This window comes from Amblyraja radiata, chromosome 25 (genome assembly GCF_010909765.2).
Source record: "Amblyraja radiata isolate CabotCenter1 chromosome 25, sAmbRad1.1.pri, whole genome shotgun sequence".
Classification (NCBI taxonomy): domain Eukaryota; kingdom Metazoa; phylum Chordata; class Chondrichthyes; order Rajiformes; family Rajidae; genus Amblyraja; species Amblyraja radiata.
Window position 1 is genome coordinate 32,985,892 of NC_045980.1, and position 15,578 is coordinate 33,001,469.

At 51.3% G+C, this 15,578-nt stretch overlaps 1 protein-coding gene across 1 annotated transcript in view; it reads left to right on the forward strand.

Annotated features, from left to right (window-relative positions):
• The window catches only part of myo1h (myosin IH), a 45,259-nt gene extending 30,646 nt beyond the window's left edge, over window positions 1-14,613 (forward strand). Inside the window, exons 20-32 of the mRNA XM_033043789.1 lie at window positions 200-313; window positions 1,319-1,395; window positions 2,447-2,515; window positions 4,113-4,197; window positions 5,274-5,436; window positions 6,470-6,553; window positions 7,309-7,402; window positions 8,294-8,349; window positions 9,031-9,166; window positions 10,447-10,517; window positions 12,812-12,909; window positions 13,729-13,828; window positions 14,316-14,613. Of these exons, the coding sequence (XP_032899680.1) occupies window positions 200-313; window positions 1,319-1,395; window positions 2,447-2,515; window positions 4,113-4,197; window positions 5,274-5,436; window positions 6,470-6,553; window positions 7,309-7,402; window positions 8,294-8,349; window positions 9,031-9,166; window positions 10,447-10,517; window positions 12,812-12,909; window positions 13,729-13,828; window positions 14,316-14,342 (1,174 nt within the window). The 3' untranslated portion in view covers window positions 14,343-14,613. The remainder of the gene's footprint in view (window positions 1-199; window positions 314-1,318; window positions 1,396-2,446; window positions 2,516-4,112; window positions 4,198-5,273; window positions 5,437-6,469; window positions 6,554-7,308; window positions 7,403-8,293; window positions 8,350-9,030; window positions 9,167-10,446; window positions 10,518-12,811; window positions 12,910-13,728; window positions 13,829-14,315) is intronic.
• Window positions 14,614-15,578: the final 965 nt, after the last annotated feature.

Here is a 15,578-nt window from a genome sequence, read left to right on the forward strand (position 1 = left end):
GTAAACTATTTTGCACTCAGTCTCTAGTGCAGTCAAGGCTGTTTTTCCTCCACGCTGGTGCAGCGGTAGAGTTGCTGCCTCACGGCTTCAGAGACCCGGGTTCGATCCTGACTAGGGGTGCTGTCCGTAGACGTGACTAAGACTGGGCCACGGGCGGTGACGTGATTCACATCGAGACGTCAATGTTCTTATCCTGCAGGTATAAGATGTTGTGCCCAGACACGTGGCCGAACTGGCACGGACCTGCATCCGAGGGGGTTGAACGACTGGTGAAGCACATTGGCTACAAGCAGGAGGAATACAAGATGGGAAAGTAAGATCATAAGATCATTAGATCATAAGTGACGGGTGCAGAATTAGGCCATTCGGCCCATCAAGTCCACTCCGCCGTCCAGTCATGGCTGATATATCTCTCCCTCCTAGCCCCACTCACCTGCCTCCTCCCCGTAACCTCTGACACCTGCACTAATCAGGAATCTATCTATCTATCTCGGCCTTAAATACATCCACTGACTTGGCCTCCACAGCCTTCTGTGGCTAAGAGGTCCACAGATTCACCACCCTCTGACTAAAGAAATTCCTCCTCATCTTCGGAAAAGAACGCCCTTTAATTCTGAGGCTGTGCCCTCTGGTCCTAGACTCTCCCACTAGTGGAAACATTCTCTCCACATCCACTCGAGCCAAGCCTTTCGCTGTTCCCTATTCACTAAGTGCAACAGACCCAGTGTTTTTTTGGTGTGTGCTAACCAGACGGCGGAAAGACTATGTGGCGCAAAGGATGGCATGGTGGCGCAGCGGTAGAGTTGCTGCCTTACAGCGCCAGAGACCCGGGTTCGATCCTGACTATGGGTGCTGTCTGAACCGAGTTTGTGCGTTCTGCTCATGATCTGTGTGTGTTTTCTCCGGGTGCTCCGGTTTTCTCCCACATTCCAAAGGCATACAGGATTGTAGGTTAATCGGCCTGGTAAAAACTGTAAATTGTGCAGGATAGTGTTAGTGTGCGGGGATCGCTAGTCGGCGTGGACTCAATAGACAATAGGTGCAGGAGTAGGCCATTCGGCCCTTCGAGCCAGCACCGCCATTCAATGTGATCATGGCTAATCATCCCCAGTCAGTATCCCGTTCCTGCCTTCTCCCCATATCCCCTGACTCCGCTATCTTTAAGAGCCCTATCTAGCTCTCTCTTGAAAGCATCCATTGAACCTGCCTCCACTGCCCTCTGAGGCAGAGAATTCCACAGACTCACCACTCGTTGGAACGAAGGCGTTGTATCTCTAAACCAAACTAAAAACTGAAATAAACTTATTTTGTTTTACAGAACAAAGATATTTATTCGATTCCCAAAGACTTTATTTGCCACCGAAGATGCGTATCAAGTCAGCAAGAATGCCTTGGGTGAGAAGACAAACTTGTTCCCTGGATGGCGGGACTGACATATGATGAAAGAACGGATCGACTGGGCTTATATTCACTGGAAATTAGAAGGATGAGAGGTTTACATTTAAACATCTTAAGGGATTGGACAGGGTAGATGCAGGAAAAAAGTTCCCTATGTTGGAGGAGACCAGAACCAGGGGTCACACACAGTTCACGAATAAGGGGGCGGCCATTTTGGACTGAGATGAGGATAAACTTTTTCATCCAGAGAGTTGTGAATCTGTGGAATTCTTTGTCACAGAAGGCAGTGGAGGCCAATTCACTGGATGTTTTCAAGAGAGAGTTAGATGGAGCTCTAAGGGCTAACGGAATCAAGGGATATAGGGAGGAAGCAGGAACGGGGTACTGATTGTGGATGATCAGCAATGATCACATTGAATGGCAGTGCTGGCTCGAAGGGCCGAATGGCCTACTCCTGCACCTATTGTCTATGTTTTTCCATCACTTCCCTATGAAGATCGTTCCTTCAGCTGCTGAGGTTTTGACTGAAATTTGCTGCCAAAATCTCTCTGCATTTTCTCCTATCAGACATCGTTAATGCTTTATTTTGCTAAAATAAATGCTATTACAAATCGTTGCTGCTTATTTAGAGTTACAGAGTGATACAGCGTGGAAACAGGCCCTTCAACCCAACTTGCCCACACCGGCCAACATGTCCCATCTACACGAGTCCCACCTCTTGGTCCATATCCCTCTAAACCTGTCCTATCCACGTACCTGTCCAACTGTTTCTTAAACGTTGATATAGTCCCAGCCTCAACTACCTCCTCCGGCAGCTTGCTTCATGCACCCTCCACCCTCTGCGTGAAACAGTTACCCCTCAGATTCCTATTAAATCTTTCCCCCTTCACCGTAAACCTATGTCCTCTGGTCCTCGATTCCCCTACTCTGGGCAAGAGACTCTGTGCATCTACCCGATCCATTCCTCTCATGATGTCACACACTATAGGATTGGAACTTTCCTGGGTACCGCTAACTGTGAGGGATCTTATTGTGCTCTTTCTTTCAGTTGCCAAGTTGCAGGCCAAATATAAAGGCAAACTCCAGAGGGGAGAGTTTCAGAAGCAGAAAAAGGCAGGTAAGAGTGAAATGTCTAAATGCGTTACTCTCCTTCCATTTTGCCTCGGTTGATTCTTATCCAGGAACGTTAGCCCCGAGGGGAACGCGGCAGGGGAGGGTGTGACCACTACTTGAAGTTAGAGAAGTCAATGTTCGTATCGCTGAGGTGTATGCTGCCCAAGCGAAATATGAGGTGCACTGGGCTGGGCCTCACTCTGACAGTGGAGGAGGCCCAGGACAGAAAGGTCAGTGTGGGAACGGGAGGGGTAGTTAAAGTGTTCGGCAACCGGGAGATCGAGTCGGCCCAGGCGGACTGAGCGGAGGTGTTCAGCGGAACGATCGTCGAGCCTGCGCTTGGTCTCGCCGATATACAAGAGTCCACACCTGGAACAGCGGATACAGTAGATGAGGTTGGAGGAGGTGGAGGCGAACATCCTGCCTCACCTGACAGGACTTGCACTTGCTTAGAGAAAAGTTGGGATGCGTTGAGGAAATGTTCCTTGACTGGCTGTCAATTTGGATAATTCTGGTGCCCTGGATAGGCACAAAATGCTGGAGTAACTCAGCGGGACAGGCAACATCTCTGGAGAGAAGGAATGGGCGGCATTTCGTGGGTCGAGACCCTTCTTCATTCTGGTGCCCTGTTGGTTCTAGGCATGCTAGACTGCCAATGGCAGGGATCTGGAGGTGATATATTGATCCAACAAACGTTAGCAACACAAATTAAAACAATATTTGATTCTGATCCCCGATCACTTGGCATTGTTCCATTAGTTTAGTTTAGTTTAGTTTAGTTTAGAGATTTTTTTTAAATTTCAAAATGTACATTATTCGAAAAATAAATATATAAAATACATGATCCTCACCAAACTCCATCCGACATTCTCGGATGCTGTACATACATTCCAACAATTCCACAATTTTATCCCCCACCCTTGCCACTCATGTGGCCCACTGGCGTGGAATCCCTTCCCTTATTTCTGAGGGGCTTCTCCACCACACTCTGCCCTCCCAGTGGCCAGCAGCGGAAGGACCCTAGACTGTGGTCCTCCCCCGCAGAGCCTTGCCGATGGTTGCACCGAGCTTCAGTGCGCCCCTCAGCGCGTACTCCTGCAGTCTGGAGCGGGCCAGTCAGCAACATTCCCCGACGGACATCTCGATCCGCTGGGTGGTCAACAACGCTCGGGCAGTCCAAAGAGCGTCTTTCACCGAGCTGATGACCTTCCAGCAGCATCTTGATGTCAGTCTCTGAATGCGTCCCTAGGAACATTCGGAGATACAGCGCGGAAACAGGCCCTTCGGCCCGCGCCGACCAGCGATCCCCGCACACTAACACTATCCTACACACACCAGGGACAAGTTGCATTTACACCAAGCCAATTAACCTACAAACCTGTACGAATTTGGAGTGTGGGAGGAATCCGAAGATCTCGGAGAAAACCCACACGGGTCACGGGGAGAACGTGCACACTCCGTGCAGACAGCACCCGTCGTCAGGATCGAACCCGCGTCTCTGGCGCGGTGAGGCAGCAACTCTACCGCTGCGCCACCGTGCCACATAAGTTGGGAGAATATTCCCGAGGGGGACTAATCGTGTATTTGTTATTTTCCTGCAGCAATCAAGATCGAGACTTGTTGGAGAGGAATCCAGGCAAGGCAGGATGCGGGGAAGAGAGCGTGGGCTGTAAAAGTCATCAAAAAGTACGTATCCTTATCCTTGAATCCCCCAGAATAAAAGGAAAGTAGACACAAAATGCTGGAGTAACTCAGCGGGACAGGCAGCATCTCTGGAGAGACGTCTCGGGTCAAGACCCTTCGTCAGCCTATTCGTTCTCTCCAGAGATGCTGCTTGTCCCGCTGAGTTACTCCAGCTTTTTTGTATCTTCGAGCTATATCCAACTCTCTCTTGAAAACATCCAGTGAATCGGCCTCCACTGCCTTCTGTGGCAGAGAATTCCACAGATTCACAACTCTCTGGATGAAAAAGGTTTTCCTCATCTCAGTCCTAAATGGCCCACCCCTTACTCTTAAACTGTGACCCCCCCCTGGTTCTGGATTCTACCTTTTTAGAAAAGTAGACCACAGAAATTCTAATTGGTAACTATTTGTTAGATATGTGGGAGAGAGATTTTCAAGATAACAAGCGGAGGCTGAAAGATAACTGGGGAAAGGCAAAGATGAAAGGTTACAGAGACATTGATCGATGATGACATATTTCAAAAATGTAGAATTCACAAATAACCATTGTGCCACAAGAATATAAAATGCTGTAGGTACTGTGAATCGTGGAAACACTTTAGGTTCTCTCAGAGTGTTTCCCGTTGCGGACTGCCAAGGCCTTCGATAAACAGCGTGGGGCGGCATAGTAGCGCAACGGTCGAGTTGCTGCCTCACAGCGCCAGACACACGGGTTCGATCCCGTTTACGGTTGCTTCTCTGCACGGAATTTGTACGCCTGCGTGGGGTATTTTTCCGGGATCTCCATTTTCCTCCCCCACTCCAAAGACGTGCAGGTTTGTAGGTTAATTGGCTTGGTGTAAGTGTGAATTGTCCCCAGTGTGTCTAGGACAGCGTTGGGTGTGCGGGGATCGCTGGTCGGCGCGGACTCGGTGGGCCGAAGGGCCTGCCTCCACACTGTATCTCTAAAGTAAACTAAACTGTCTTGTTAGGTAGACTCCACTGACCTACGAGCTGTATTATTTTGTGTTTGAGCCTATCTAAGTGAAGTATAAGTGAAGCAGAAAATTCCCTCCCACAACTCGTATCTTCTTTTGCAGATTTATTAAAGGCTTCATGCTGAGAAATCAGCCAGTCTGTCCGGAAAATAAAGAATACTTGGCCTTCGCTCGATATAACTACCTGATGAACCTCAGGAAAAAGCTGCCAAAGAATGTTCTGGATAAAAAATCATGGCTCAAGCCTCCTGCCTTTATGGCTACGGTAAGCTGCAGACCTCGAGGCAGAGGTTCTCCACCCATTGCTTCATCTCAATTAATAGAGGGATAATTCCCATGGGAACAATGGGATTGCTCTACCGGGAGCCAGCATGGATCACGATGGACCGAGTGGCCTAATACATGGCCGACAAACAGCCTGTGATGAAAAGGAACCGCAGATGCTGGTTAATACCAAAGATAGTCGAAATGTGCTGGAGTAACACGGACTTGATTAGCACAGGTGTCAGGGGTTACGGGGAGAAGGCAGGAGAATGCGGTTAGGAAGGAGAAATGGATCAGCCATGATTGAATGGCGGAGTAGACTTGATGGGCCAAATGGCCTAATTCTGCTCCTATCACTTACAACTCAACGGGGTCAGGCAGTGTCTCTGGAGAAAATGGATTGGTGACGTTTTGGATCGAGTCTGAAGAAAGGTCCAGACCCGAGAAACATCACCCTTCCATTTTTTCCAAAGACGCTGCCTGGAGAGTTGCTGCCTCACGGGGCCAGAGATCCGGGTTCGATCCCGACTACAGGTGCTGTCTGTACGGAGTTTGTACGTTCTCCTCGTGACCGTGTGGGTTTTCTCCAAGTGTACCGCTTTCCTCCCACACTCCAAAGACGTACAGGTTTGTAGGTTAATTGGCTTTGGTAAAATTGTAAATTGTCCCTAGTGTGTGTAGGATAGTGCTAGAGTACGGGGCAGTCGGTACGGACCCGGTGGGCCGAAGGGCCTGTTGCCGCACTGTATCTCTAAAGCCTAAAGATTGAAGGGAAGAATGGGATTGCCTCCTAGTGGTTGGCTGAAGAATTACAAGGGGACGGTGAAACCTTCTAGACCGAGACAAGAGTGAAAAGAGCAGAATTAGGCCGTTCAGCCCATCAAGTCCACTCCGCCATTCAATCATGCTTGATTTATCTCTCCCTCCTAACGCCATTCTCCTGCCTTGTCCCTATAACCCCTGACACCCCGGCAACAGAGAAAGGCAGGTCATTGCTCTGATGATAACTCACGCTTGTCATTTTGTTTCTACAGACCTCAGAACTACTAAGGAAGTTGCAAATGCGAACCTTAGTTCGAAAATACTGCAGGGGGATCTCAGCCCAGAGAAAACTGCAGGTGATTATTGCCACGTGTACATTGGAAAGTTCTTTTTGTTTAACTAAAAATAATTGCCTCAATTATTTACAATAATATGTGCAATATGAAATAAATCACCATAATACAAGTCAAATAAATACTCTTCAATACACTGTGTCCCACCCCCTCCCCTGACATCAGTCTGAAGCAAAGATACTAGAGGAGCCTCCTCTAGGATCTTTTATGCCTTCAGTCTGAAGAAGGGTCTCGACCCGAAACGTTGCCTATTTCCTTCGCTCCATAGATGCTGCCTCACCCGCTGAGTTTCTCCAGCATTTTTATCTACCTTCGATTTTCCAGCATTGGCAGTTCCTTCTTAAACAGAGGAGCCTCCTCCAGCATCTTTGGTCTGAAGAAGGATCTCAACCCGAAATGTCGCCAATTCCTTCGCTCCATAAATGCTGCCTCACTCGCTGAGTTACTCCAGCATTTTAGAAACATAGAAAACAGGTGCAGGAGGCCATTCGGCCCTTCGAGCCAGCACCACCATTCATTGTGATCATGGCTGATCATCCCCTATCAATAACCCGTGCCTGCCTTCTCCCCATATCCCTTGACTCCACTAGCCCCTAGAGCTCTATCCAACTCTCTCTTAAATCCATCCAGTGACTTGGCCTCCACTGCCCACTGTGGCAGGGAATTCCACAAATTCACAACTCTCTGGGTCTGCCTCAGTATTACATCCCCGTTTTTGTATGCAAGCTCTCTGGAAATAAATGCCACTGTTTCATCAGATGCACCAGAAGGGTGTGGCTAGCATGCTGTTCAAGGGGAAGAAGGATGGTTATCTACAGAGTGTGACCAAGCCCTTCAGTGACAGTCGACTGCGTAAGTACAGCACTCACGATGCACACTGAAACAGCCACTAAATCCACCGTCTCTCTCTCCCAGTGCCCACCCTTCCACTCAGTGCAAGTAGGCCCGGCTCATTCACCGTAGTCTCCGGCAGAACCGGTCACCCGCCCAAAGGGCTCGTCGGTCGGTCGGCCTAGCCGGGGAGGGAACAGCCGGACGCGAGGAGCAAGGGCCGGCGGTGGGAGGGTGAAACACCGGGGGTAATAATGCCTCCAGCTGCAGGCTTCAAGGTCGGCTGCAGGGGGCGCCCTTGGAATTCGGCCAATGGCGCCAAAACACGGCGGCGCCCGCACGTGTGGTATATGTATGATGGGCGGTCACGGTGGCGCAGCGGTAGAGTTGCTGCCTTACAGCGCTTGCAGCGCCAGAGACCCGGCTTCGATCCTGACTACGGGTGCTGTCTGTACGGATGTTTGTACGTTCTCCCCGTGACCCGCGTGGGTTTTCTCCGGGTGCTCCGGTTTCCTCCCACACTCCAAAGACGTCCATGTCTGTAGGTTAATTGGCTTTGGTAAAAGATTGTTAATTTTCTGGATGCTTTCGAGAGCTAGATAGGGCTCTTAAAAATAGCGGAGTCAGGGGATATGGGGAGAAGGCAGGAACGGGGTACTGATTGGGGATGATCAGCCATGATCACATTGAATGGCGGTGCTGGCTCGAAGGGCCAAATGGCCTCTACTCCTGCACCTATTGTCTATTGTCCCGCGTGCGGGGATCGCTGGTCAGCGCGGACTCGACGGGCCGAAGGGCCTGTTTCCTCGCTGTATCTCTAAACTAAACTATAAAGAATTTCAGTGTGCAGTTGCAGACGTGGCAAATAATGCTCCATTGACTATTGATCGTGGCATCTTCTCTGGCCCGCAGGTGAGGAGGACATCAACCCCAAGGCTCTGCAGCTCATTCGGAACGAGAGAATTAAGGTGGGTCTCCTCGCGTCTAGGGACACCGCGGCAAGGGTGGTCGGCATCGGGCCGGCAACCCCGTGCCTCCAAGTGAGGTGTTGGGGTCACGGGCGGTCAGGGTAACGGGTTGTCCAGGTGGCTACGGCAAAGCAAGTCGGCGCTCGTAGGTTTTTACGGTGGCGCAGCGGATAGAGCTGCTGCCTCGTAGCGCCAGAGACCCGGGTTCGATCCTGACCGCGGGCGCTGCCTGTACCGCGTTTGCACGTTCTCCCCGTGGGTTTTCTCCAAGATCTCCTGCTTCCTCCCGCACTCCAAAGACGTGCGGGTTTGTTGGCTAGTTGGTTTGATTAGGGCGGTGGAGGCGGGTTCTCTGGATGCTGTCAAGAAAGAGCTAGATAGGGCTCTTAAACATAGCGGAGTCAGGGGATATGGGGAGAAGGCAGGAATGGGGTACTGATTGGGGATGATCAGCCATGATCACATTGAATGGCGGCGCTGGCTCAAAGGGCCAAATGGCCTACTCCTGCACCTAGTGTCTATTGTTTTGGTATAAAGGTAAATTGTCCCGAGTGTGTGTCGGACAGTGTTGGTGTGCGGGGGGGGGGGATCGGTGGTCGGCCCGGACTCGGTGGGCTGAAGGGCCTGTTTCCGCGCTGTATCTCTTAAACTAAACTAAAACGTATCCCCTTTCGTTTTCAGTACGGTGTTCCCGTAATTAAATACAACCGAAACGGCTTCAAACCCAGGCCGAGGCAACTCCTCCTGATGCAGAACAAAGCCTACATCGTTGAAGAGGACAAACTCAAGCAGAAGATCGAATACTCCACCCTCAAAGGTAATGGACTCCGATCAACACTGTCATCAAACCATCATGGGCCATTGTGGATCCACCCTCCCTGAGGTCATCTGTTGCCTGCCATGTTTTGTTCTGGCCCTTGCTCACCTCCAGTTTATTCCCCCCCCCCCCCCGAGATCTCCGGTTTCCTCCAACACTCCAAAGACGTGCAGGTTTGTAGGTTAATTGGTTTGGTATAAATGTATAAACATAAAATTGTTGTGTGTGTGTGTGTGTGTGTGTGTGTGTGTGTGTGTGTGTGTGTGTGTGTGTGTGTGTGTGTGTGTGTGTGTGTGTGTGTGTGTGTGTGTGTGTGTGTGTGTGTGTGTCTCTGTGTCTGTGTCTGTGTCTGTGTCTGTGTCTGTGTCTGTGTCTGTGTCTGTGTCTGTGTCTGAGTGTGTGTGTGTGTGGATCTCTGGTTGGTGCAGACTCGGTGGTACTGTTTCCGCGCTGTATCTCTAAACTAAATCAGTCAACCTCCGCTTAAAAAAGACCCGATGGACCGAATGGCCTCATGCGGCTCCTATGTCATGGTCTCGTGGTGAATCATAGGCATCATAAGTGATAGGAGCAGAATTAACAATGGGTCGACTGGGCTTGTGTATTCACTGGACTTGAGAAGGATGAGAGGGAATTTTACCAAAACATATAAAATTCTTAAGGGATTGGACAGGCTAGATGCAGGAGAAATGTTCCCCATGTTGGGGGGAGTCCAGAACCAGGGGTCACACAGTTTAAGAATTAGGACATTTAGGACTGAGATGAGGAAAACCCTTTTCACCCAGAGAGTTGTGAATCTGTGGAATTCCCTGCCGCAGAAGGCAGTGGAGGCCAATTCACTGGATGTAGTCAAGAGAGAGTTGAGCTCTTCGGACTAACTGAATCTATCTGAGCTCTTAAGGCTAACGGAATCAAGGGATATGGGGAGAAAGCAGGAACGGGGTACTGATTTAGGATGATCAGCCATGATCATATTGAATGGCGGTGCTGGTTTGAAGGGCCGAATGGCCTCCTCCAGCACCTATTTTCTATGTTAATTAGGCCATTCGGCCCATCATGTCTACACCGCCATTCAATCACGGCTGATCTATCTCTCCCTCCTAACCCCATTCTCCTGCCTTCTCTCCGTAACCCCCGGCAACCCGTGGTATCGATGTGGGGGGTCATTTGTTTTGTGCTTGTCGTATGTATGCTGCATGTTGCAGTTATAGACTGTGGACCTCACTAACAGCTGACTGTCTGTCTGTGTGTGTGTGTGTCTCTCTCTCTGCCTCGTTTAGGTGTCTCCGTCAGTAATCTGAGCGACGGCGTCTTTGTTATCCACGTGCCCTGTGAAAACAACAAGCAGAAAGTAACGATTGCGTTCTTATCTCTTTCCTTCTCACGGGCGGGAATGGTTGGGGGTGGGTGACAGTGTGCAGCAGCTGGTTGAGTTAACGAGACCTCTGCCCGTTACAAACCCACCCATTGAAATGATCCGGGGGGGGGGGGGGGGGGGGGGGGTACAGGCCCTTCAGCCCACGCCGACCAGCGATCACCAACATGGTTCCATACTATCCCACTTCCGTATCCACCCCCGACAAACTTGGGGCGATTAACGAAGGGCCAATTAACCTGCTACCCCTCCTGTTCAGTTTTCAGTTTATATAACCATGTAACAATTACAGCACGGAAACAGGCCATCTCGGCCCTTCTAGTCCGTGCCGAACACTTACTCTCACCTAGTCCCATCTACCTGCACTCAGGCCATGACCCTCCATTCCTTTCCCGTCCATATACCTATCCAATTTATTCTTAAACGATAAAAATGAACCTGCCTCCACCACTTCCTCTGGAAGCTCATTCCACACAGCTACCACTCTCTGAGTAAAGAAGTTCCCCCTCATGTTGCCCTTAATTCTCAAATCATGTCCTCTTGTTTGAAGCTTCCCTACTCTCAATGGAAAAAGCTTATCCACGTCAACTATGTGAGTATGTCTATCCCTCTCATCATTTTAAAGACCTCTATCAAGCCCCCCCCTTTAGTTTGGGTATACAGCATGGAAACAGGCCCTTCGGCCCACCAAGTCCACGCTGACCAGCTATCACCCCGTACGCTGGCCCTATCCCACACACTAGGGACAATTTACAATGTTTCCAAATTTTTCCAAATTGGGATCTATCTATCTCTACCTCAGCGGTAGAGTTGCTGCCTCACAGCGCTTGCAGCACCGGGTTCGATCCCGACTATGGGTGCTGCCCGTACGGAGTTCGCACGCTCTCCCCGCGACCACGTGTGTTTTCTCCCAGATCTTCAGTTTCCTCCCACGCTCCAAAGACGTGCAGGTTTGTAGGTTAATTGGCTTGGTGTAAATGTAAACTGTCCCCAGATCATGTGTGTGGGATAGTTAGTGTGCGGGGATCGCTGGTCGGTGCGGACTCGGTGGGCCGATGGGTCTGTTTCCGCGCTGTATCTCTAAAACTTGAAACTAAAACCCACGCAGGTCACGGGGAGAACGTACAAACTCCGTACAGACGGCACACGTAGTCAGTGTGGATCCCGGGTCTCTGGCGCTGTGAGGCAGCACCTCTACCGCTGCGCCACCGTGCCGCCCCTAGTTCTATGTCACCCCACTTTTTCCATCCACTCCCTGCACACGAGGAGAAGGGCTGGTCCTTGATCTATGCTGCTGGCCTTGCCGAGGCAGCGTGGAGCGTAGACGGTGTAAATATGTTTAGGAGTGTGTGTGGGATCTGACCAGTGGTGCACGTTGAAGATCTCTGTGGGGTATATAGATCTTCAATGTATGGGCCGTGCGGGGCTGGGTCCGTCCTGGGGACGGGAGGTTGGTCTGGGAGGGGAGGATGCTCCTCAAACTGCGGAGCATCATGGACAATACAGCTCACCCCCTCCATGACACACTGGTCAACCTGAGGAGCACAGACTGGTTCCACCAAGATGCAGGACGGAACGCCACAGGCTGTACAACCCCTCCCCCTTCTGTCGTGGGGTAGACTGAGACTGAGTCTACCACCGACCCCCCCCCCCCCCCCACCCCCATCACCACCCCCCCCCCCCCCCCCCCCCAATCTTTCCACTCGCCACTTTCACATTTCACGTATCTTAGTTGTTGTGATTTTACAACCAATGACAGATCACATTTCGGGTCGGGACCCTTCTTCACACCTCCCTATGACAACAGACAACAGGTGCAGGAGTAGGCCATTCGGCCCTTCGAGCCAGCACCGCCATTCAATGTGATCAAGGCTGATCATCCCCAATCAGTACCCCGTTCCTGCCTTCTCCCCATATCCCCTGACCCCGCTATTTTTAAGAGCCCTATCTAGCTCTCTCTTGAAAGCATCCAGAGAACCTGCCTCCACCGCCCTCTGTGGCAGAGAATTCCACAGACTCACAACTCTCTGTGAGAAAAAGTGTTTCCTCGTCTCCGTTCTAAATGGCTTACCCCTTATTCTTAAACTTAAACTGTGTGTGGCCCCTGGTTCTGGACTCCCCCGACATCGAGAACATGTTTCCTGCCTGTAGCGTGTCCAACCCCTTAACAATCTTATATGTTTCAATGAGATACCCTCTCATCCTTCTAATAAGGGTGGGGTGAACACTGTTTCCTGGTACCACGCTGACTGTCTCTCTCGTACACGCAGGGCGATGTTATTCTACAGTGCGACCATGTCTTTGAGACGGTGACAAAACTCTGCATGATGGCCAGCAAGCAGAACAGTTTCAATATCGTGCAAGGAAGGTGAGCAAAGAGAAGTGCGGTGGCCGTCACAACCCAGCGGGGGGGGGGGGTCACCGAGTTAATAGTGACAGAAAGTAGATGGGACTTGCAGACAGAAGGAACTGCAGATGCTGGCTTACAAATAAAGACACAGAGTCCTGGAGGAACTCAGCGGGTTGGGCAGCATCTATGGAGCAAAGGAATAGGTGACGTTTGCCAGGCTTGATCCTGCATCTCCTTCCCTTCCAGCGTCCTTCCACCCACCACCTTCTCCCCCCCCCCCCCTCCCCCCCCCCTAGTTACCCCAGCTAGTGATAGGTGGATACAGTTGAGAGCATGGAAACAGACCCTTCAGCCCATCAAGTCCACGCCCATCATCCATTTACGCTATTTCTATCTTATACACCCCCTACACACTAGGGACAATTAACCTACAAACATGCAAACTCCACACGGACAGCAGCCAAGATCAGGATTGAATCTAACGTGTGGGGGACGGATGAAAGAGTGGGTTAACATGTGAAGGGGCGGTTGACTGTGGGCGTGGACTGTGGGCTGTAACGGTCCATACACTGTAAACGGCTCGTGTGTTGTCTCCCCGTTGCCTGGTCAGCAAGCTTTACACTGTACCTCTGCACATGTGGCAATGAGCTAAACTGAACCAAAGGGCCTGTTTCAATGCTATATATATATATATATATATTTTGGGGGAGGACGTGCAAACTCCTCACACACAGGCAGCGCCCGATGTCAGGGTGGAACCGGGGTGTCTGGCTCGTCCCGCTGTGCTGCTGTGGTGCTTCGATGGTGTATTCCGTTTGTCCGTTCTCCCGTTTTCAGCCTGAAGTTCACGATCGAACCCGGGAAGGAAGGTATCGTCGACTTCACATCAGGCCACGAGTCGCAGGTGTTCAAGGGGAAGAATGGACATCTGATGGTGGTAAGTCCGGGACACTGGGGGGCTCGCAGAATCACGCCGCCCGCCACACCCCATTTGCAGCAGTTTTGCGCCCCACATCTGAGGAAGGGATTTCTTTAGCCAGTGGGTGGTGAATCTGTGGAACTCATTGCCACAGACGGCTGTGGAGGGCAAGTCGGTGGATATTTTTAAGGTAGAGATAGATAGATTCTGGATTAGTACGGGTGTCAGGGGTTAAGGGGAGAAGGCAGGAGAATGGGGTTAGGAGGGAGAGATAGATCAGCCATGATTGAAACTAGACAAAAATGCTGGAGAAATTCAACGGTGAGGCAGCATCTATGGAGCGAAGGAATAGGTGACGTTTCGGGTCGAGACTCTTCGTGCACGATTGAATGGCGGAGTAGACTTGATGGGCCGAATGGCCTAATTCTACTCCTATCACTTGTGATGTTATGAACTCATTCGGATGGAGGTACTGTAACGGCTTTTCCTCCTTGTCCTTCCACAGATGACTCCAAGGGTAAAGTCTCGATAGCCTTCGCTGGCGTTCGTCTCTTCTGTTTCGAAACTCCACGGGCAATATAGATTTGCTGCAAGTCTCGAAGGCGATCCTCGCTCCCCCCCCCCTCCCTCCCCCCCCCACGCCACGCCACGCCGCCGTGACCCCTTGCTGGATGTCGTGCGTCATTCACCAGTACGTTGTGTGTTGTGTCCATGCGCACGGCCTGCCCACAGTGTAACTCGCCCGTCAACTGCAGCAACAAAGAGGGGCCTGAAATTGAAATGGACGGTTGTTTAGTTCAGAGATACAGCACGGAAACAGGCCCTTCCGGCCCACCGGGTCCGTGCCGACCAGCCATCACCCCGTACTCTAGCACTATCCCACACACACACACACACACACACACACACACACACACACACACACGCGCACACGCACACGCACACGCGCACACACGCGCACACGCGCACACGCGCACACACGCACACACGCACACACAGACACACACGCACGCACGCACGCACGCACACACACACACACACACACACACACACACACACACAGACACACACACACACAGACACACGCACGCACGCACGCACGCGCACACACACACACACACACACACACACACACACACAGACGCACGCACGCACGCACGCACGCACGCACGCACACACACACACACACACACACACACGGGACAATTTACCATTTTTACCGAAGCCAACTAGCCTACAAACCTGGAGTGTGGGTGGAAACACACACACACACACGGAGAGCAGTGAAGGCCAGGATTGAACCCGGATCTCTGGCGCTGTGAGGCAGCAGCTCTACCCGCTGCGCCACTGTGCCGAACGAACGTGGATTGTAGAATCCCCACCCTAAACGTCCCTCCATCTTAGTCACACAGCGTGGAAACAGGCCCTTCGGCCCAACATGTCCTATCTACACCAGTCCCACCTGCCTGCGTTTGGCCCATATCCCTCTAAACCTGTCCTATCCATGTACCTGCTGAATTGCTTCTCAAACATTGCAATAGTCCCTGCCTCAACTGCCTCCTCCGGCAGCTCGTTCCACACACCCACCACCCCGTGTGTGACAGAAACAAAGTGCTGGAGTAACTCAGTAGGACTGGCAGCATCTCGGGAGAGATGGAATGGGTGACGTTTCGGGTCAAGACCCTTCTCCTCGACTTGAAACTTCCCCCATTCCTTCTCTCCAGAGATGCTGCCTGCCCAGCTAAGTTACTCCAGCACTTTGTGTCTA